Source organism: Erinaceus europaeus, chromosome 7 (genome assembly GCF_950295315.1).
Source record: "Erinaceus europaeus chromosome 7, mEriEur2.1, whole genome shotgun sequence".
Taxonomy (NCBI): Eukaryota; Metazoa; Chordata; class Mammalia; order Eulipotyphla; family Erinaceidae; genus Erinaceus; species Erinaceus europaeus.
The window spans coordinates 68,922,277-68,947,007 of record NC_080168.1 but is presented as its reverse complement, the minus strand read 5'-3'; the positions used below and the strand labels follow the sequence as shown (position 1 = coordinate 68,947,007).

The following is a 24,731-nucleotide window of genomic DNA, read 5'->3' as shown; positions in this document are numbered from 1 at the left end:
GCAGATTTAAATTATAATCCTAGTCTAGTTCTCACTGTTGAAACTTTGAACAGATCACTTATCCTCTTGTTTGTCTTGGCATCCACTTGTACCAAGCCAGTTCTACCCAGGCTACCATGACAGCAGCACAAGGCCAGGGACACTATAGGACATTCTGAGCAACTCCGGCATCTGCAGCCACAAATACCTGCAGCCTACCATATCCATTCGTATAAGGAGGAGGAAGGAAGGCTTTAATGACTGTCAGACCAGAGCTTAATTAGTGGTTTTCTTTCAAAGGAACTCCTTCTAAGGATCTCAAAAGCTAAAGCTGTCTCCCCCAGTTTCTGCTGTAAAGGGAGGCAGCTTGGGACACAGCAGATGTTCAGGGAGCAATGATAGCTTTGCTAAGACCTGAGAAATAGGCTGCCCATACTAGGACAAGGAGGAGGAGGCACTGTATGTCCCTAACTGACACTAAGCTCTGGGACCCCAGGAATTACTGACTGCTTGGCAGAGCACCTGTGAGAGGTAGCAGGGAACACGGATTACTGAGCATCAGTGAGGCTGGGCACACTCTGCTGCCCCGCCCTCCTCACTCCCCCAACTCAAAGAAGTAAGCAAAGTGGTGAGTGTGGCCTCCATCTGGAAGAAGCCAAGAGCACCCACACAAGGGACCCCTGCAGATTGGGGGGTGGTGGTGGTGGAGAAGCTTTAAGGTGAAAAGGCACAGAGGAGGTCACCCTATAGAGGCTTCCCACTGAGTCCAGCTTGTGCTCCAAGTGACTCAGCTGGCAGAGCCCACTCTGAACGACGTGGGTGGGAAGGTGTCTGAGGCTGGAGGAGAGGACACTTCCAGAATGCCCCCATGCCCATTACCTGTTAAAAGGATCCTGGAGGAAACACTCCTTCCAGACCATGGATGCCACTGCCCTGGACATCAGATAGGAGTAGTACTTGGCACCATAGCCCACCAGGTGGCTGAATCGAAGCTGCCAGGCCTGCAAAGCAAACAAGTAGGAACCATGAGCCCAGCATAACCCAACAGGATGCAAGTCCAGACACATGCACCTATGACTGCTTCCAATCTCCTCTCACCCTAGAGCCCTGTACCACCTATGTTCCTAGTGTTTTTTCCCATTCTATGCCGTCAAAGGCTAAAACGTATCCTCTTACAAGTCACTTGTTGGTGGCCTCGGATCAGAATTATAAAAATTACCTAATAAGATCTATTTATGACTCTAAGATCATATTTTTTTCTGAAACAAACCAATATGCCATCTTCTGAATATGCTTCATCTGACATTCAGAACATTTGGGGGGGTGAATTGAGCCTTAAGTTTTAAACTACAATAATCATTCTCTGACATATCAATTTCCTAGGAAATAAAGTATGATCTTTACTATAAATCTATAAACCATGTAAGCAAAGTCTACCTTACTTAGGAGCAAACAAGTACTGAAAAGAACAGATGACCCATTACCACAGTGCTGTGGTAAACTGTAGACCAGATTCTGGTGCTAAGATGCACCATAATGTGATTCAAAGTAGAATCCCAGTACCCAACACTTTAAAGAGTAACCACTCTTCACATACTGGGGAAAGGAAATGTTGTAAAGTGAAGTGTACACAGCACTGAACTATTTGGGAACACAAGGATAACATAATAGATATGAACACTTATCTTCAATGTCTACTCTCTCCCTTTTGCAACAATTCTCTGACTGGAATGTAAGGTGGGCACTTTGTGAGGAGTGTTCCTTCACGGTGTTGTGCACCTTGGACTGTCTGTGGAGCTGAGGTCCCAGATGCAGTGACACTTTGAGTCTAAATTAGTGTACTTTCTCGCCCCACCACCTGTTCTGAGGGAGTGCCTGCATAGCTGTTATTTTGGGTCTGTTGCAACAACCAGACCTGGTTTGAACTACCTGAACTACCAACTGGCTTGCACCCACCACATAAAATAAAGGACATGGAAATGGGGATGTGGCTTTAGGAGCTCACCAGTGATCTTGCCATGGCTAGGAGAACAGAATATGAGGTGACCACACACCATGTTGCCAGGAATACTTCCAAGTGGCTGTGGGAGTCATGGAAAGTGGAAGGGCTCTCCTATCCTGTTCAAATGCAAGTGGCACTTAAACTGAAGGCAAATGGAAAAGAACTAATTATGGCCATTTCATTATAGAAGACTTCAAGTAGCTCATTTTTTCAAAAAATTTGATCTTTTAAAATCACGCTTAATACAGTTCTGACTATACAATGTCACTTTTTAAAAAGTATATATAGTCAGTTTCTGTGTTATTTTAGAATCTCAATGGACCACAGGTGATTCTTCTCATAGAGAACAAGTGGCCTACTGCTTTAAATAGATACACCACTAACACTGGCTGTGATCTAAGTGCTATTGATCTAAGCTTCTCAAGACTGGGAACACAGGTTATGGGCTGTTTCTGAACTATTCCTTCTTGGTGACCTGCCAGAATAGCTTTGGCAGGCTATGCAGTCCAGAGCAGACTTTGATTTTACTTAGATTTGAACTGAATGTCATGTTGCGATCTTTAATGCAGGTCTACTTCAGTACTGATGCTAGATTAGAGATGGAATTTCTAAGTCCTTTAGTTTCATCAATTTATAACTGTTTCTACATAAATAAAGCAGTAAAAATGAAGACTTTCAAGAGATATGATGGTTTGTACAAGGAGCGCAGTTTTCTGCATTGTTGTCACACATGCTTCTACCTGCACACCTCCCTGGATGCAGAGTTTCTGGCACAATGCACATCACCTGCATCCTGTGCTTTAGTGATAGGCTGGAGTTCAACACTACACCTTTCAAGGGTAGTTAAAGTTATGGCAGATAGAGGCCTATAATTCCACTGCTGGGACTGAGCCCATGATAGCTGAACTCCTACTAATTTCACCTAAACTTAAGTTTCCTTGTTACTGTGTTACTTGTATAGGACAAGTTATAGGCAGACAGGACCCCTACTTTGTAAGATGAAGTTGCAATCTAAACTTAGGAAGGACAAATCAAATAACTGCCTATCAAAGATGTTACATTGCCTTCTTGCACTAAAGGTTAGGAGAAAGAAGCCTGGAAGTTCCTTCCAGAGTCCTGCTTCTTGAATTGCATCTCCTCAGCTCTCTCCTCTTTACTCTAGTCTTACACCCCAGGCTAGGTAGAAAGTGGGCCGCAGCCAATCAGTGTCCTTGCTTTCCTCTTGGCTTCAGAAATGCCTCCCCTGGAAGCATTTTAATGACACTGTGCCCAGCTCTTGGCAATTTTGGTTCCAATAATGCTTCACTAGGGAGGCCTTTTTGGAGCAGTACCTCCCTCAAACACTGATGGTGAGTACAACCAGCAGGTAGATCGAGGGCTTCCACCTCCAACCCTCCCCATTCTCATGGTGATAAGGATCCACTTGTTCTGAGTCCATGCTCCCCTTAGTCTCCCTCATGGAGGGCTGTGCTGGGCAGTCCCCATGCCATGGACCCCAGTGGACATGAGGTGAGACTCTGTGCCCTCTGAGCCAGGGACTCTCCTTGATACCAGATGGGGGTCCTTGGCTGCAGGAACAAGCTTGAGCTAAGTAGTCATCACTCAAATTAGAAAGCCAACAAGTTGGTTTAAAAACAAATTTTCTGACTACATACACACAATGTGTATGTCTGAATTCCTGAAGGGATACAACAAAATTAAAATTAAGCTGCTATTAATTTTACTGAACCCATATGGTTTAGGCAAGGATAGTCAACAGGACTGAGGAAAGCATGACACTCAGGGAGTGCCTGGCTACCACAGTTCTCATGTCATAGTGGGGGGTGGAGGGGCTGTAGGGCAGGGCCTGGACCTGCAGTGATATCTTCAGCTCATGTCCCTCACCTAAAAGCTTTAAATGCTACTCACTCATTGTCCTGCTGCAAGTAACTACTACTTTCCAGATGTACTTTTCAATTCACATGGTGAAAGATCCTTCCAGATCACATTAAAAAGTACATTCCATTTGTGTTGTTTAAGATATGCAAAAGCTAAATATGCAGTTAAGGAAACATCTTAAAGACAACAAAAAAATCTTACTAAGGGTCATGCTACTGGTAACATGAAATTGAGGTTAATAAAGACAGTTAAACACATACACAAACACACATATACAACCCTTTCACATCTACCAAAAATTAATGGCTCTCCCAGCCCCCATGTAATAACCGTGAAGGCATTCCAAAAGTTTCTTAAGTAACAGCATAGTCTGAAGTGTAGCCCAGGGCTGTGATAATATGTCACTGTGGGTCATGTTACCACCTGTAACAAGTAAGAGTAACTGACAGAAAGAAAAAAATGATGACTAATCTGCTGAAAATCTGAGGGATGCCTGCTTTTTATCAACATATCACCAATCTTCCCTGATTATCTTATCTGAAGAATTTCCAGAATTCTTGATGCAACAGCTCTTAGTGATTTCTTAGAAAAGAGAAAAATGATATAGTTATGGCTGAAACGTCTGGAAAACCTGAGCAGGACCAAGCAATATCGCTATATATACTGAATACCAATGCATAGCTATTCAAAAACAGTACACTACTCAGTTTAGCCAGCTTAAAAATATTTTGCTGATTTTATTTTAATGAGAGAAAAATACAGAAGAACAGACAGACAGGCAGACAGAAACTCATGGGCCAAAAGCACTGCTCAACTCTCAACTCAGAGTTATACTGGTGATGGGGATTGAAGCTAGAACCTTAGAGACTCAGGCATGGGATTCTTTTTGCTTCACCACTGTGCTATCTTCCCAGCCCACAAGGCAAGCTTCCTGTATTTGGCTTCTTTCACTGAGTATGATGTTTTCAAATGTTAGTTACGTTGAAGCAAACATGAGAACATCAGTCCTCTTTATGGCTAAAGAATATTACACTGTATGAAGATGCAAGATTTTTGTTGTTGTTTAATCTGTTCATCAAAGCATTGACTGAAAGGCATTTGGGGACTTCTTAGCTTTGGGCTGTTATGTATAAAGCCACTACTAAACTTCATGTACAAGGTTTTGGATAGTCTAGGACTTTCCATATAAAATCTTGCAGTTTGCAAATAGAGATGAGTTTACTCCTTTCTTTCCAGTGTGAGTACTTTTTATTTCTTCTTGTGACAACTGCTCTAGCAAAACACTTCTAATACAATACTTAATAGAAAGGACACTTTCAAACAACAGTGTCTTACTCCTTCCTACCTCAGGAAAAAAGCTTTTCATCTCTCCCAACTGGTAGGCAAAATAAAATAAGAGTCAAATAAAATGCACAAGGGCCAAAGAATGAGGTTCACTGTGGGCTTTTCTTAGATGACTTTTATAACTGGAGATCAACACTTTTAATTTCTTACTTCAAGTTATTATCATTCAGTCCTTAAGAGCTGATTTTAAGGGGGTGGGCAGTGGTGCACCAATTTAAGCACACAAATCACCATGTGAAAGGACTCCAGTTTGAGCTCCTTCTCCTCACCTGCAGAGGCGGATTCTTAACAGTCAGTGAAGCAGCTCTGCAAGTGTCTAGCTTTCTCTTTCCCTATCTCTCCCTTCCCTCTCAATTTCTCTCTGTCCTGTCAAATAAAATAGAATGGAAAAAAAAAAAAGGAAAAAAATGCCCACTGGGAGTGGTTGATTCATGTGCAGGCACCAAGTCCCAGCAATAACTCTGGTGGCAATAAAAAATAAAACTCCTTAAAAAATAGCTGATTATATTCCAACATAATATAATTTTCCTTATGTATATGCCAACTGTCAATCCTCAACATCTCCTGCCTAGGACAAAAAACAGGGTACATTAAACAAAATCAGAAAGTAGAAGCTGCTACTGGAAATTAAAATGTGATTGTGAGGGAGACTTCTGAAGGGGGGGGGGGGGTCCATGGAGCAGCAGCAGCTGTGTTTCTCTCCTCTCCTCTCCCAGGTCAACTAGGAATACCAAAGGAGACCACCTGGGACCACAACAAGACAGGACATGAACGACTTCAGGAACCCACCAAATAACCAGTGAGTGCAAATACCCATGGCTTGTGGACTGAGAGGAGCCTAGGGAGAGATTAAGTGGTTGGTAACAGTCTGGCAGTTTACCAGTTGAGACACCACCTCCAGTCTGTTTCACCAACAAAAAGACTGATGAAGGGAGGAGAGGACTACCCTAAGACTTACCAAATGCAACTGTGAGTCTCCATTGCTATTGCCCTCAGAAAGTGCAGCAGCAGGGGGGAGGCCCTGTGCTGACACCAGGGGACAGAGAACTAACCAGGAAATTCAGGAGAAGATCTATAAATTGCTGGCCTAGCTGTGGGTCTGTGAGAGTCTCTTTGCATAACCATTGCATTATCTCTGCCCCACCCAGCTTTATCTCTTGGTCAGGAGTCAGTGATTAAGCTAAGAAGCCAAATTATAGTTTAAAAGCCCTCAGACTCCCATAGTCTACAGGGAAGAAAAAGAACAAAGAGGCTTTTAAGTCACTGTGCTCCAAATTAGGGATTACAACAATATTGAGACAACTGCCAATTTCCACAAGTGTGAAGCCTTTAAATACCTTACTTAGACATAAGTCAATCTAGGCAAGAGTGATCAGTGATTTGAAAAATACTGAGAGAGGGACCTCATAACATACTATATAAAATGGTTAAACCAACAAGAAGAAATATTGGAGAAATGAACCAGGATAAGAGTACAGCTCAAAGCCCCCTAAAGGATGAAGCACAAAATAATGAGGTCAACATCCAAACACTAGTTATGGAAATCATCACAGGAGTGAGTAAAGACCTTGAATGAATTGTCATCAGAACTACAGAAACAACAAATGAGACACTGGAAGAAAACACTAATTATCTCAAGGTCATTAGAGAGCTGAAAGCTGAAATAGCTGAGCTAGAAATACAACTAGCTAAACAAGTTAAAACAGCATCAGAACAGGTTAAAAAAATAGATGAACTCCAGAAAACAGTAGAGGGAAGAGAGACTAGAATAAATGAGGCTGATGACAGAATCAGCAAGACAGAGGATGAATTAGAGAAAACTAAAAAAGAAGTAAGAGATCTCAAAAAGAGTTTAAGTGATACTGAAAACAACACCAGAGACCTATGGGATGTCTTCAAAAGAAATAATATACACATAATTAGCTTACCAGAGGAAGAAAGAGAGGGAGGGGAAGTAAGGATTCTTCAGGACATAATAGCTGAAAACTTCTCTAGAATATACAACATCAAAGACATAAAGGTTCAAGAAGCCCAGAGGAATTAACACAGAATTAAAGACATCAAGAAACATCATATTTAGAATGGAAAGGAATAAGGACAAATAAAGGATCCTGAAGGCTGCCAGAGAAAAACAAAGAGTCACCTACAGAGGAAAACCCACAAGATTAGCATCAGACTTCTCCACACAAACACTAAAGGCTAGAAGAGAATGGCAAGATATCTATCGAGTGCTCAATGAGAAAGGCTTTCAAGCAAGACTACTGTATTCTGCTAGACTGTAATTCAGACTAGATGGAGGCATCAAAACCTTCTCAGACAAGCAACAGTTGAAGGAATCAACTATCACCAAGCCTGCCTTGAAAGAAGTTATGAAAGGTCTCCTATAAAAAGTCAGACCACCATAAATAGGATATCTATCAGAACAATCTAAAAACCTACAAGAATGGCGTTAGAACATCTTCGATCTTTGATATCAAAAAATGTCAATGGCCTGAATTCACCTATTAAAAGGCACAGAGTAGGAATATGGATCAGAAAACACAACCAAATAATATGCTGTCTAAAGGAAACCCACCTAATTCAATAAGACAAACACAGACTCAAAGTGAAAGGATGGAAAACTATCAGACAGACCAATGGCCCACAAAAAGGGCAGAAATAGCTATTCTCATATCTGACACAATAGACTTTAAAATAAATAAAATTTAAAAAGATAGGAATGGACACTACTTAATGCTCAGAGGATCAGTCAATCAAAAGGACTTAACAATTATTAACATCAATGCACCCAATGAGAAGCCCTCTAAATACATCAAACATCTACTGAAAGAGATACAGCAATATATTAACAGCAGCACAGTCATAGTATGGGACTTCAGCACTACACTCTCTCAACTAGACGGATCATCCAGGCAGAAAATCAATAAAGAAATGAGGGAGCTAAATGAGGATATAGATAAACTAGAACTATTGGACATTTTCAGAATCATTCACCCCAAGGAACTGGAATACACATTTTACTCAAGTCCACATGGGTCATTCTCAAGGATAGACCATATGTTAGGCCACAAAAATAGCATCAGCAAATTCAAGAGCATTGTAATCATCAAGAATGTTCTCAGACCACAGTGGAATTAAACTAACACTTAACAATCAACAAAAGATTAGTAATAGTCCCAAAATGTGTAAGCTCAACAGTACACTACTTAACAACTACCTGGTCAAAGAGGAAATAAGGGAAGAAATCAAAATGTTTCTAGAGTTCAATGAAAATGAAGACACAAGCTATTAAAATATTTGGGACACAGCTAAGGCAGTACTGAGAGGGAAGTTCATAGCCATACAAGCACACATTAGGAAACAAAGAAAAAGCATAAATAAATAGCCTGATTGCACATCTTAAAGACCTAGAAGAAATTGTAAAGCAATCAGAAGGACAGAAATAACTAAGGTTAGGGCAGAAATAAATAATATTGAAAATAAGAAAAACATACAAAAGATCAACGAAAGTAAATGTTGGTTTTTCCAAAGAGTGAACAAAATTGACAAACCTTTAGCCAGACTCACAAAACAAAAAAGGGAGAAGACCCAAATAAATCAGATCATAAATGAAAGAGGAAATATCACAACAGACACCACAGAAATTCAATATATCATGTGAGACTTCTATGAACTACTATATGCCACCAAGCTAGAAAACCTGGAAGAAATGGACAATTTCTTAGATACCTACAAACTTTCAAAATTAAATAAGGGGGAACTAGATAATATGAATAGGCCCATCACAGCTAATGAAATTGAAACAGTTATCAAAAGCCTTTCCAGGAATAAAAGTCCCGGACCAGACGGTTTTTTCAAATGAATTCTACAAAACCTTCAAAGAAGAACTAATATCTCTACTTTTAAAAGTCTTCCAGAAGACTAAAGACAATGGAATACTCCCTTCCAGCTTCTATGAAGCCAACATTACTCTGATACCAAAAGTAGATAGAGACACAACCAAATAAAGAAAAATACAGACCAATATCTCTGATGAACATAGATGCTAAAATATTGAACAAAATTCTAGCCAACCAGATATAGTAGTATATTAAAAAGATTGCTCATCATGACCAAGTGGGGTTTATCCCAGGGATGCAAGGTTGGTTTAATATACGTAAATCAATCAACGTGATCCACCACATCAATAAAAGTAAGATGAAAAACCACATGGTCATATCAGTAGATGCAGAGAAAGCCTTTGACAAAATACAACATCCCTTTATGATCAAAATGCTACAAATATTGGGAATAGATGGAAAATTTCTCAAGATAGTGGAGTCTATATATAGCAAACCTACAACCAACATCATACTCAATGGTGAAAAACTGGAAGCATTTCCACTCAGATCAGGTACTAGACAGGGCTGCCCACTATCACCATTAATATTCCACATAGTATTGGAAGTTCTTGCCACAGCAATCAGGCAGGAGCAAGAAATTAAAAGGATACAGATTGGAAGAGAAGTCAAACTTTCCCTATTTGCAGATGACATGGTAGCATACATAGAAACTTACGGAATCCAGCAAGAAGCTTTTGGAAATCATCAGGAAATACAGTAAGGTGTCAGGCTACAAAATTAACATTCAAAAGTCAGTGGCATTCCTCTATGCAAACACTAAGTTTAAAGAAGTTGAAATCCAGAAATCAATTCCTTTTACTATAGCAACAAAAACAATGAAATATCTAGGAATAAACCTAACCAAAGAAGTGAAAGACTTATATACTGAAAATTATGAGTCACTACTTAAGGAAATTAAAAAAGACACAAAGAAGTGGAAAGATAGTTCATGTTCATGGGTTGGAAGAATTAACATGACCAAAATGAATATACTACCCAGAGCCATCTACAAATTTAATGTTATCCCCATTAAGATACCAAAATACATTTTTTAGGAGAATAGAACAAATGCTACAAATGTTTATCTGGACCAAGAAACGACCTCAAATTGCCAAAACAATCTTAAGAAAGAATAAAACTGGAGGTATCACACTCCCAGATCTCAAATTGTATTATAAAGCCATTGTCATAAAAACTGCTTGGTACTGGCACATGAATAGATATACTGACCAGTGGAATAGAACTGAGAGCCTGGAAGTGAGCCCCCACATCTATGGACATCTAATCTTTAACAAAGGTGCCCAGACTATTAAATGGGGAAAGCAGACTCTCTTCAAGAAGTGGTGTTGGAAAAAATGGGTTGAAACATGTGGAAGAATGAAACTTCTTCTTCTAGCGTTTGCCCTTCTTCCGTAGCCAGTCAACAGCATCGGGTTGAGCCTGATGTAAAGTTTCGAGACCTCCTTTGAATCTGGAGAGGTGGCAGTCGTTGACTATGTGGGTCATAGTCTGTCTGTAGCCGCAGGGGCAGCTCGGGTTGTCTCTGGCTCCCCAGTGATGGAACATAGCGGCGCACTGGCCATGGCCTGTTCGATAGCGATTGAGGAGGGCCCAATCATAACATGCTAGGTCAAAGCCGGGTTGACGCTTGCAGGGGTCTGTGATGAGGTGTTTGTTCTTTACCTCAGCTGACTGCCTACTCTGTTTCCAAGAGTCTGGAACAGAGAAGTTCAGTGTAGGTATAGGAGACCAGATTGGATGACGAGACGTCAAGCTTTGGACAGGGTGGGCAAAGATATCTGCGTATATTGGCAGGTCCGGTCGAGCGTAGACATGGGAAATGAACTTAGATGATGCCGCATCCTGATGAATATCTGGTGGGGCGATGTTGCTAAGAACTGGCAGCCATGGAACCGGGGTGGAACGGATGGTTCCAGAAATTATCCTCATGGAGGAATATAATTTGGAATCGACCAAGTGGACATGGGGGCTACGGAACCATACTGGGGCACAGTATTCTGCAGTGGAATAGCATAATGCCAGAGATGATGATCATAGTGTGGAAGCGCTTGCGCCCCATGAGGAGCCGGCCAGTCTTGCAATGATGTTATTCCTCGCACCCACCTTTGCTGCAGTTTTTATGAGATGTTCGTGAAATGACAGAATGCGATCGAGAGTAACGCCAAGATAGACTGGCTGGGCTGCATGCCGGATTCTCGTATCATCAAGCTGCACATTAAACTCACGCGAGGCCGAGGCATGGTGTAGATGGAAAACAGATGATACCGTTTTTGCAGTGCTAGGGATTAGTCGCCATTTTTTACAGTAATCAGATATCAGAGACATGTCTTTCATGAGTGTTTCCTCGAGGATGTCAAACTTGGATGCCTGAGTTGCACAGCAGATGTCATTGGCGTAGATGAACTTTATTGAAGAAGTTTCTGGGAGATCACTGATGTAAATATTAAATAGCGTAGGAGCCAGAACAGAGCCCTGGGGGAGGCCACTTGAGACAAGTCTCCATCTGCTAGACTTGTTACCCAGATGCACCCGGAATCTTCTGTTTTGGAGAAGAAACGATATAGTGTTGGCCACCCATGGAGGCAGGCATCTTGAGATCTTGACTAGGAGACCACAGTGCCAGACCGTGTCATAGGCTGCTGTGAGATCAACAAAGATAGCACCCGTCTTTAAATTCTTCTGGAATCCATTTTCAATGTAAGTTGAGAGGGTCAGGACTTGTTCGCAGGTAGATCTTCCTGGGCGGAAACCAGCTTGGGCGGGTGATAAGAATTTCTCTGTAAGAGGAGAAATACGTGACAGAAGCAGCCTCTCAAGGAGTTTGTAACACAAGGAGAGGAGAGAAATTGGTCTATAGCTGGCAGCCAGTGTTGGGTCTTTCTTTGGTTTCAAAACTGCTATTATCTTCGCACGACGCCAAATTTTGGGCATAGATTTGGATTCCAAGATGTGGGACAGGAATGTAGTGAGCCACTTCTTTGCCGTGGGGCCCAAGTTAAGAATGAGTTCTGGGGTGATGTTATCATAGCCAGCAGCCGTTCCCGGTTTAATCCTCTTCAAAGCGTCTTCCAGTTCAGACAGTGTAAAGGGAGAGAGTTTTGGAGATGGACAAGATAAACGGAATGAAACCGAATGAAATTGAACCACTATATTTCACCAAATACAAAAGTAAATTCAAGTGGATCAAGGACTTGGATGGTAGACCAGAAACTATCAGATACTTAGAGGAAAATATTGGCAGAACTCTTTTTCCAGGGCGGAGCCAAGATGGTGACTTGGAAGCAGGTGCTGGCGGGAGCTCCGACAACAACTGCTGGAAACGGTGGTTCACATCCTAACAAAGTCCCAAAACCTAGATATAGACCAGAATCCATGAGATAGAGTATATGCTCACACATATCCATAAACTAGGGCAAAATATATGCCTGAAAGCAGAAGTACACAAGAATCTGCAGTGAGTATCCTCCAACACTTCATCTGCACTATTCCAGCCTTTAGGTCCATGATTGTTCAACAATTTGTTTGGCTTTGTATGTTAACTCTCTTTTCAGCCACCAGGTTTCAGATGCCAGCATGATGCCAACCAGGCTTCCTTGGACTGAAGAGCCCACCAATGTGTCCTGGAGCTCCGCTTCCCCAGAGACCTGCCCTAATAGGGATAGATAGAGGCAGACTGGGAGTATGGATCGACCAGTCAACACCCATATTCAGCTGGGAAGCAATTACAGAAGCCAGACCTTCTACCTTCTGCAACCCACAATGACCCTGGGTCCATACTCCCAGAGGGATAGAGAATGGGAAAGCTATCAGGGGAGGGGATGGGATATGGAGATTGGGTGGTGGGTATTGTGTGGAGTTGTACCCCTCCTATCCTACGGTTTTGTCAATGTCTTCTTTCTTAAATAAAAATTTTTAAAAAACGAACTCTTTTCCACATAAATTTTAAGGACATCTTCAATGAAACAAATCCAATTACAAAGAAGACTTCAAGACAAGTATAAACCTATGGGACTACATCAAATTAAAAAGCTCCTGCACAGCAAAAGAAACCAATACCCAAACCAAGAGAACCCTCACAGAATGGGGAAGATCTTTACATGCCGTACATCAGACAAGAGGCTGATAACCAAAATATATAAAGAGCTTGATAAACTCAACAAGAAGAAAACAAATAACCCCATCTAAAAATGGGAAGAGGACATGGCCAGAATATTCACCACAGAAGAGATCCAAAAGGCCAAGAAACACATGAAAAAATGCTCCAAGTCTGATTGTCAGAGAAATGCAAATAAAGACAACAATGACATACCACTTCACTCCTGCGAGAACATCATACATCAGGAAAGGTAGTAGCAACCAATGATGAAGAGGTTGTGGGGTCAAAGGAACCCTCCTGCACTGCTGGTGGGAATGTCAATTGGTCCAACTTCTGTGGAGAACAGTTTGGAGAACTCTCAGAGGGCTAGAAATGGACCTACCCTATGATCCTGCAATTCCTGTCCTGGGGATGTATCCTAAGGAACCAAACACAACTATACAAAAAAGATCTGTGTACACATATGTTCTTAGCAGCACAATTTGTAATAGCCAAAACCTGGAAGCAACACAGGTGTCTACCAACAGATGAATGATTGAGCAAGTTGTAGTATATATACACAATGGAATACTACTCAGCTGTAAAAAATGGTGACTTCATCGTTTTCAGCCGATCTTGGATGGACCTTGAAAAATTCATGTTAAATAAAATAAGTCTGAAACAGAAGGATGAATATGGGATGATCTCACTCTTAGGCAGAATCTGAAAAACAATATCAGAAGAGAAAACACAAGTAGAACCTGAACTGGAATTGGCATATTGCATCAAAGTAAAAGACTCTGGGGTGGGTGGGGGGGAGAATACAGGTTCAAAAAGGATGACAGAGGACCTACTGGGGGTTGTGTTATTATATGGAAAACTGGGAAATATTATGCATGTACAAACTGATATTTACAGTGGAATGTAAAACATTAATTCCCCAATAAAGAAATTAAAATAAAAAATGTGATTGTGAAAACTAGCCAGACTAAAAACAATGGCAAGAGCAGGAACTAAAAAGATCAAGGCAAGGGGCCAGAAGACAGCTCACACAGTAGAAGTGCACACTTTACTTTGTGCCAGGACCCAGGTTAGAATCCATGGCCACCACAGGCAGCACCTGCAGAGGGAAAGCTTCACGAGCCACGGAGTGGTGCTATGGTGTCTTTCCTGTCTCTCTCCCCACTCCCTCAATTTGTCTCTATCCAATAAAGAATCAATAATAAGTATTAATAATAAAATGTTTTTAAAATAAATACATTTTTAAAAAGAGAGAGAGTAGAAAGGAATAGATTGCACTGTATGAAGCTTTTAATCTATCTTGGACTTCTATAGACACTTCTATTTATACAACAGATCATGATGTAATGTGTGTGGATAAACTCATGGCCTGAGAGTCCATGAGTTAACTATAAATGGCAGCTCTAAGAACTACATTAAGAAGAGAGGAAGAGATGCCAAGAAAATAACAGCAGATGAAAAGGCTTAAGATGGGTGATCTCACAGCAGATGGTGGAGCTATCAAGCTGGTATACTGCTCAGACACTGGGAGCCCTGTGGCTCTCTGCACTTAGCACTTTCAAACACCTGCCCTCTAGCACTGTGACAGATCACAGGCTCTAAATGATTTGCAAGTGACCCCTGATTCTGTTTCTACTGGTCTTGTCTCTATAATGCACAAGAATCAGGCTATTAGCCAAAAAGGTGGGGTTGGGAACATGGAGTTTTATGCTATAGATAAATATATCAGCCTGCTCCAGCTAACTATCCTGAGATGTACCATCCTGAAAAATGGAAAGATAGTGTATTTCAGAAGTAACAATGATTGGCAAGTAGAAGAGGAAAAAAGAAATTCTTATTAGTGAGTTAACAACACTTGTTTCCTGGCTATGATATTGCCACAGATTGCTTTTACCTGGGACATTAATACTGGGGAAGTTGGCTGAACAGTATGTGAGAAGTATTCTTGCAATTAATGAAATATTAAAAAGCAATTCATATTAGAGTGTCTTGTGGATCCCTGAGATGGCTCCTAATATGCTAATATGAGGTCATTCCAACATAGTGGCCCTGTTTCACTCACTCACTCACTCACTCACTCACTCACTCACTCACTCACTCACTCACTCCTTACAGCTGAATTCTCCTATTGCATACAAGCCAGCTTGGCTATGTCTAGTATTATTCCATTTCTTTCAACACCGTATTTTTCTAAATTGAGCTGTGGCTGCATATCATCCTCTTAAGTCTTTTCATGCAGTTCCATACTGACTTTAATTTTATTTCAGTATAAGACTAGTTCAACTTTTTTTAGAGGGGAAAGCTAAGCTTTAAGACAAAAAACGAGTTAAGGAAAGTGGTTGTGAAAGAAATGTCAACTATCATCTGATTTATAGGCCTCCGCTGCTTTCACTTAAGGACTTAGCCCTGTGGAAGGGCTGTTTACATTAAAGTATGGCTTAAGTGGAAAAAAGTCATTGCTGAAACTGCATAAATCATTTCAAATATTGTTTGATTTTTAGCTTTTAAGTGTCTGAGGTTTTCTAAATGTCCCAGGAAAGTTTGGTTCACTTTTCGCTCTCCATAAATCAGAAAGTATTTCAAAGCTTCCCCGAGACACAGAAAAACATACAAATGTGAGAAGACTGTGTCCCCAGTGGAGTTGAGGACTTGAAGACAATGCAGATAAAAAAAAAAAAAAGTAGCCAGCTCACTTTGGCAATTACTAAATGCACACTTAACAAATCAAGGTTGTAAAAGACACCCAGATAAACAAAGCTAGTAAAACCATAGTCACATGTGGCCTCAGAAAGCAATGATAAGGGTATAAGTTCACCTTGATGGAATTAGCTGTGCCTTGGGACAAGAGCCTCTGATGGCCTGGCAATTAGCTGGACTTCAGGAGGAAGTTCACCTCCCACCCCTTAACACTCACTGGCAAAAGGCTGCTGAAATAGCTCACTTGAATAGTGTGCAGCTCTGCCATATGCACAACTCAGGTTTAAGCCTGGCCCCCACTGCACTGAAGGAAACTTTGGTGCTGTGGTGGTGTCTTTATCTGCTTTCCTTCTCTACCTTAAAAAAATAAATAAAATAAATAAAAGTAATGGGATTAAAAAAAAAATATCATCACTAAAAGGGAAGCAAATCTGGAAAATGCCAGTAGCAGTCAGGCACTGTTTCGCTTATCTGACAGACAAATGTAGTTGTAATAGGTGTGACTTAGAATGGAGATGAAGGCAGGACCATAAAGGAAATGGGCAAAAAATATACATATAAAGTCAATCCACATCTGTGAACTTAGATGAACTACTACAACTAAACAGATAGGGACACAGAACTCTGGTGTAGGAACAGTGTGGTGTGAAATTATACCTTTATTATAATCTTGTAAATAAATATTATTAAATCATTAATGAAAAAAGGAATAATGGGCCAGGTTGAATGTACCTGGTTGAGCATACATGTTACAATGCACAAGGACTCAGGTTCAAGTCCCTGGGCCCATATGCAGGAGGAAAGTTTTGCAAGTGGTGAAGCAGTGTTGTAGATGTCTCTCTGTCTCTTTCTCCCTAACACCCTCTTCCCTCTCAATTTCTGGCTGTCTCTAGTCAATAAACAAAGATAATTAAAAAAATTTAAAAAGGACTAATAAATAAATAAATATCACCAGCAAAGAATGCTGACTTCCCTGCTTTTCCCCAGCTCACGTGTAACTAATGACATTTATCTTTACCACTCCCCATTTTTATTATCTAAATTCCCTCTTGATAGTCATTTCTTATACTGATAGTAATAATACTTAGTATTTCTTTAGTGTTTAGGCATTAAGTTGAGTGCTTTTTACAAATCTGTTCTTTCATTTAACCTTCACAAAAATCCTGGGAAATAGTGTTATCTTGCAGATGGAAACCTGATGCTTAACACTGTCTGGGTATTCTGACTCAAAAGTCCTGCACTCCCTCCTCCTATCTTCTCTGCACTCATGGTCAACCTCCCCCTCCCAAGGGAAACATCTTCACTCACACTGAAACTCGCAGGGCCCAAGCTTCACACAGCCTGTTTCCATAAGTAACCGTATCATGCCTATCTTTGTAATCTGAAAATGATCCTCTATCCTGGAATGTTTCTACACACACACACACACACACACACACACTAGCTCCTTTTCAAACCACATGTGGGACCATCTGGAAAATATTCCATTAACACCAGAAATAATACAAGTATGCTCAACATTTCCTACCAGTTTGCAGTTTTTTGAAAGGCACCACACCAGTCAAGGATGTGTGCAGATAGTCAAAATACGCTAATTACACAATAAATACAAATAACTAATTCTTTATGTCCCAATTAAAAACCAACTAGAAAAAAATGACTGCACCTGATAAAAAATGAGAACATTTTAAACAAGCTGTAGGAGTACTTCTAAGAAGTGCATTAACCTTGGTTTACAAGACTGTAAATGTTTTAGAAGTACAATTTCATACCACTCCAAAATGTGTTACCCCACCATGACACCAATATTACCCACCAAAGTCCATTGGGATGCTTATTCCCACCACAGCCCCGATCCTTTGTTACCTTAATTCTGTAGTCTGAGTCCTTGGACTCTGTTTTCCTTTCTTTGTTTACCATGGATGAGGGCATATTTTCTTTTCTTTTCTTTTTTTTTTTTTCTGCCACTAGACCTTTCTTGGGATTTTGTGCCCACACAGTTCTATTGCTCCTGAAGAACTTCTTTTTCTCCATTAAAAAATTTTTTTTTATTATAACTATTTATTTATTGGATACAGACAGCCAGAAATTGAAAGGGGGGAGGGAGGCAGAGAGGGACAGAGACAGAAAGATACCTGCATCTCTACTTCACCACTTGTGAAACCCCCCCCCCCCCTTGTAGGTGGGGACAGGGGGCTTTGCACACTGCAACACATGTGCTCAACCAGGTGTGCCACTGCCCGGCCCCCTTAAATTTGTTTTTAATAGTTTGTTACAAGATTGTAAGATTAAAATTTATAGTTCCAACCACACTCAGCACCAAAATTCTGTATCCCTAACTCTCCCACCTCCCAAAGATAATCACCACAGGTCGGTCTCACAAGTCTTACAGTTTGCTTGCTTCTGTTGTGTGTGTGTGTGTGTGTATTTCATTTTTTTGGCAAGTTCATGTAAATCAGATCTCTAATCTTAGTAGTAGTAGTAGTAGTAGTAGTAGTAGTAGTAGTAGTAGTCAGTCATCTTTCATCTGTTCACTTATTTTGCCAAGCATAATCACCTTCAGTTCCATCCATTTTATCCCAAAAGACACAATATCACTTTTTATTGCAGAGTAGTATTCCATGGAATATATATATATCATAACTTCTTTAGCCAGTCATCTAATAATAGACACTTAGGTTCCCTGCGCTGTTTGGCTACTGTGACTAAAAGCAGCTATGAACACAGGGGTGCATATGTTCCTTCTAATTACCTTTCTCTTGTTTTTGTAGGTGAAAGAGGGAGACGGAAAGGGCAAGAGAGGAGCAGGACACTTTATAGCTTATGAGGCTTCCCCTTTGTGTGGTGTTCCTATGTGATAGCTGGCGACTCAAACCAGGGCCCTCATGCATCCCAATGTACTCTACTGGGTGAACCAGCTCCCAGCCCCCTTTATTTTCATTTTAAACCTCTTTGGTTTTTCTTGTAGGTAAGGTTTAATAGTAATGAATTCCATTAGCTGTTGCTTGTATGTAAGTAGCAGGATAAAGTATTCTTAATAAAAGGTCTTGTCCATTCAAAACTTGTAGTAAGTCCTGATGGTACTTTATACTTTCTATGGAGAAATAAGATGATAATCTTATAGGGTTACCCCTATAGGTGACTCTTTGCTTTTCTCTAGCAGTCTTCAGAATCCTCTGTCTTAAAAAAAAAAATGGTGATTTAATGGTGACTTATAGTATTATAAAATAGTAGGGGTATAATTATACACCATTTCTACATCAGAGTTCTGTGTCCCCATTCTCCTCCAGAGGAATCTGCAATAGTTTTCCCGAGATCACAGATATGGTTTGAATATATATATCCTGTTTTTATTCACTTCCTTTGCCCCAGTCTCCACCTACAGGGTGAAAGCTTTGCAAGTGGTGAAGCAGTACTACAGGTGTCTCTCTGTCTCTCTATCCCTATTACCCCCTCCCCTCTGGATTCTGGCTGTCTCTATCTAATAAATAGAGATACAGAGAAAAAAGACTTAAAAATAATAATGAATAAATCATAAACGGGCTTGTACTTAATGGAATTTTACTCCCATTGGAAAGACAAAAGTGAATCAAATAGCATCAAGAAATAATAAACTGGATTAACGTATATGAGGGGTAACAGCCCAGGGCTATGTGGACATTGCACAGGGGAGCTGCCCAGGTCTGAAAAAATGATATTTCCAGCAGAGGTAAAATGAGGAGAAACAAGAGCAGGCTCCAGGCAAAAGAAAATATGTGCCAAAATCCTGATGCCAAAAGAAGCTGGGAGTGTTTTGCTAGAAGAAGCTAGAGTGATCCATCCACAAAAGAACTTGTGGGCAACCAAGGTCTTTAACCTTTAAGCTTAAGAGCAGTGGAATTCATTGAAAGGTTTTAGAAGGTAGGATGTCAAAATCAGATTAGTATTTAGAGAAGATCTTACTGCCCACCCACTGTGTGGATCTGAGAGAGGGATAGTAAATAAGGAGAGAGAAACTTATTGAGGGGGAACTATAATTATCTAGCCTGGGAGGTAAGGAAAACAGTAATGGAAAGGATTCACCAAGAACAACAGATCTGATGTATTTTTATATCACACAAAAGCCATTTGCTCTGCAAGTCAATGGCAAAATAAAAGTAAATAGGAAAGGGTATGAGGGGCAGATTAAGTGGACAATTTTATACTGTTAACACCTGTATAACGTGCATTTTAATCATACCGATATTCCTTACTCAAAGTATAACTAAAGACTAGTTGCTGTGGATCCTAGGGCATAAAGGTAAGAAAACAAGCAAACAAACAAAAACCACTGTGATAAACCCTGCTTGGTGCACAAATAACAATAAAGTTCCTGTCTTTCCTTCTCTTCGATGAAAATCCTGGTGGATGAGAATATGATCTACCTTTGAGAATAATTAAAGAAAAGACTTCCTTGAATGCATGCAGTCTAAAATCTAAGACAGACAGACACACAGACACATACATTTTTTGCCTCCAGGGTTATTGCTGGGACTTGATGTGGGCACTATGAATCCACCACTCCTGGAGGCCATTTTTCTTTTCTTCTCTGTCTCTCTTAATTCGATAGGACAGAAGAAATTGAGAGGAGAAGGGGACAGAGAGGGTGAGAGAAAGATAAGACACCTATAGACCTGCTTCACCTCTTGTGATGTGTCTCCACTGCAGGTGGGGAACTGGGGTTCAAACCTGGATCTCTGCATGAGTCATTGCACATGGCACTACATATGCTTAACTGAGTGTGCCATGGTTCAGCAACCCACCACCACCACCACCCCCGCCCCATTTAAAATATTTTCAAAGTAGCTACTGAAGAAAGAACTTCTCATAGCCTGGATGTTATTCATTCTGTCTAGTCTATGTGAATTATCAGTAGAAGACAAGAAAAGTAAAGCACTGCTCAAGAAAACCAAGGCAAAACTGAAAGTTGGTAATTTGGCTTAAAGGACTAGATTATAAAAACAACTTGGGCAGTCATATAATTTTCTGATGTTTTAGACCACTAAAATCTAGAGTTGTCACTGTCCCACAAACTGAAACCATAGATTTGTAGAAAATGAGTCAATCATGAGACTAAAGTTCCAATTTGTAACACTTCTGTGTTTTAGTTATAAAGTCATAAATAAATCGAGCATGACAGAGAAGGTAAATATTTTTCAGTTGTTTATGTAGTCAAAGAGGAAAAGAATTTAACATGCAATTAACCACTAGGTGTTTTTCAGATATGAACCATATGGTCTTTGTTTTTTTTTTAATTTCTTTTTTTCTGCCTCCAGGGTTATCACTGGGGCTCTGTGCCTGCACCATGAATCCACTAATCCTGGCAGCCATCTTTTTTCCTTTTTTTGGTTATTATTGTTGGATAGGACAGCGAGAAATTGGGGGGGGGGGAGATAAAGAGGAGGAGACAAAGACAGACCTGCTTCACCACTTGTGAAGCAAACCCCCTGCAGGTGGGGATCTGGGGGTCAAAACCGGAATCCTTACTCAGGTCCTTGTGCTTCATACCATGTGCGCTTAACCCTCTGAGATATTGCCTGGCCCCCACCCATCATAGGGTCTTTGCATGTAAGATGAAGGAAAAAAAAAACATTGTTGTAGTTTTTTTATATAACATTCGCTCAGCAATATTAAATATTCTGAACTTGGACAACCTGGGCAGAAACTATACTAAAAGAAAAACATTTCCATTTGTGCAAGAGCTGTATCTTCAGAAGACAAGGAAATATAACTTCCTTCCCCAGGAGAAGAAAACTAAATAGAAGGAATAAGAGTTTGTTTTTTTTTTTAACTGAATAATTAACTTGAATACTCTGGATAAAGTGATAAAATTTTCACTATCCCAGGGTCACACTCTGCTGTTTAACAGAACATATTTCTCCTCTACATCAGTCAGGTTTTAATAGCCATCCTTTATGCCAACATTAGGACAAGCATCAGCTTAAAAATAACACAGGTCAAAAGCAGATCTCAAATTTCATTTTTTAAATATACATCTTTTTTTTAACAGTACACAATCACTCTGTAGCCAAGAGTATAAGACCTATCAGTGGTAGGTATACAAATACTAATTTAATCACAGCAAAACATGCCATATTTAGAAGCCATTACTTTATTTTGGAAGTTACTCCTGTTCTTATAAAAAAATTTCACTGCTTTACAAAATTGAAAAGCTTTAGAAGTTTTACACCTGTATGTATATACAACTCAACAGACCTACCACCAAAGCCCCTGTCATACCACAAGGAATCTTCCACTTATCCTCCTCCCACACCCTCTCCCTCCTACAAATACCAATTTTCAGAGTTAAAGAGTCAATTTGATTGTTTTACTTTTCTTGCAAGTTTTAGTTATTTATAGTTCACATCTGAGTGATACTATCCCTTAGTGGTCTTTTACCTCTCTACTTACTTCATTTAGCATATTTACCTCTAATTCCATCCAGTTGGTTCCCAAGAACACAATGCCATCTTTGGTAATGGTTAAGTAGCATTCCTTGATATTTTGTAGTATATTTGGCTATTTTGTATGTTTTATATGCATGCTTGGGATGATTCCCACTTAATTGTGATGGAGGATTCTCTTAATGTGCCATTGGATTCACTCTGCCAAGATTTTGTTGAGAATTTCTGAAACAGTATATGCTGAGAAATTCTGAATCTGGGATATTGATTTATTCTTCTTTGTAATGTCCTTTCCTAATGAACACAGTGATACTGGCCTCACCACTTGTGAAGCGACTCCTGCAGGTGGGGAGCCATGGTTTCGCGCCATGTGTGCTTGAACCTGCTGTGCTACAGCCTGACCCCCGACTTTTATCATTCTTGATGGCTGAGTATTTCCCATCGTACATATATACCACTTTTTTAGCCATTCATTCATTGTTGTACACCTAGGTCTGCAGGTGTCTTTCTCTTTCCATCTCTGTCTTCCCCTCCTTTCTCCATTTCTCTGTCCTATCCAGCAACAACATCAATAACGACAATAATAGTAACCACAAGAATGATAAAAAAGGGCAACAAAAACCAAAAATAAATAAAATATAAATTATATTATAAATTATATTAATTATATAATATAAATTATAAATTAAAAAGAATGATAAAAGGTCACGTTTTTCACCTGTGAGATGAGCGTGTATTGGGAGAAAGGGCAGAAAAGGAAAGGAAAGTACAGCTATGTAGGCATGTTGACCCAAGAAAAAGACACACACACACAAGCTCAAAGGCATGCAGGAGGCCCACCAGCTTCCTGGTCTTCCAAGTTTTAGTCCCTTCTGGGGAGAGACAGGATCCTCAGGGGGATGTGCTTCAGCCTTTGTCTTCAGGTGCTCACTTTAGCCTTTATCTGCATTTTATGGCTTTTTACAGTCCCAAAGGGAGGGAGTCCTGGTGCAGAATGCAGACACACTGAAGCTTCCCTTTTCCTGGCTACCTTCAGGGTGCATGGGGAGGGGTGTTGCTTTCCCTAAGATGACCTCCAACAGATAGAGTTTGAAGGAATCATGTTAAGGAATAAGTCAAAAAGAGAAGAATGGATATGTGGTGGTTCCACTGATAGGTGGAATTTAAGAAACAAGGACTAAAGGGGGAAACACAAAGTGACACTTGGACTGGATTTGGTATATTACACCAAAGCAAAGGACTCTGGGGAAGGAAGACAGGGAGGAAGATGGGGAGAGGAGGGGCCTTGACATCCTGGTGCATGACTGTGGGAAAGAAGCTAAGTTGAGGGTGAGAGTGTTTTACAGACACCTAGAAAGGGGAGATGGGAAATTTTAACCATGTATCAACAACTGTAATTCATTAACCCTTCAATAAAAGGGGGGGGGGGAGAGAGTGTTGTAGCATTCAGAGAACCTCTGAGCTTAACACTCTACTGGATTTGAAAGTCCACTTTCTAGAAACACTGGAATTTTCCTTTCTTTTTAAAGAGGGAGGGAGGGAGGGAGAGAGAGAGATGGGAGAGAGAGAGAGAGAGAGAGGAGAGAGAGAGAGAGGAGAGAGAGAGAGAGAGTAAGTGTTGTGGGGGTAGGGGATAAACTGCAATGGCCACTGCCATTTCCTAAGGAGAACTGGAAAGTGTACATCCCAGGAGGAGGGCTTCACACTGAACCTTGACTTTTCTTAGACCCCCCAATATAGTTAATGTGGCACAGTTCTCTCTGCAAGACTCCACAAGGCAAAGTTTCAGTTCCTCCACCTCCATCCAAGTAACTACTCAGTTCTGTATGCAGCAGCTCTCAAGCAAATGGTTCTCCATATGGGGAGGTGACATAACCACACTGGCTCTACTAGGCTCAACTGCCAGATTCAGATTGGTTACTATTCTGCTGGTTTCATTTTTAACATATTATATTTCTTATTTTAATGAGAGAAAGATAGATATACTAGAGCACTGGTCGGCTCTGACTCTGGATTACAGGGGGATTGAACCTGGAACTTCGGAGCCTCAAGCATGTCCTTTTACATAATCATTATGTTATCTCTACCACCCACTACCTTACTATGAGTCCTTAAACAGGATAATCCCTCAGGAAGTCTCATGAGGCCAAGGTTTAAGAGTCCATAGTCCTCTATATCTCAGCTGCTTTGTGCTGCTAAGAATGTTACACTGCTACTAAGACATATCTCATCACTCTCCCATTTGCCAACTGTAACCTAGAATTTCACCCATCTCTAGAGGATGCCTATGATTGTCAGGCAAATCTGGCTGTACTGACATTGTGGAGTTTCTTGTTATATAGTTCATATAGTAGAAGTATACTTTGCTATAGACTATTATGCCACAGGTCTGCTCTAGAAATCTCCCAGAT

The 24,731-nt window shown here is 40.5% G+C and overlaps 1 protein-coding gene across 1 annotated transcript in view; it reads right to left on the bottom strand.

Moving 5' to 3' along the window:
* MIPEP (mitochondrial intermediate peptidase) overlaps positions 1-24,731 on the bottom strand; it is a 135,602-nt gene that overhangs the window by 41,727 nt on the left and 69,144 nt on the right. The window contains exon 17 of the mRNA XM_007533689.3: positions 859-980. Coding sequence (XP_007533751.1) covers positions 859-980 — 122 coding nt within the window. The remainder of the gene's footprint in view (positions 1-858; positions 981-24,731) is intronic.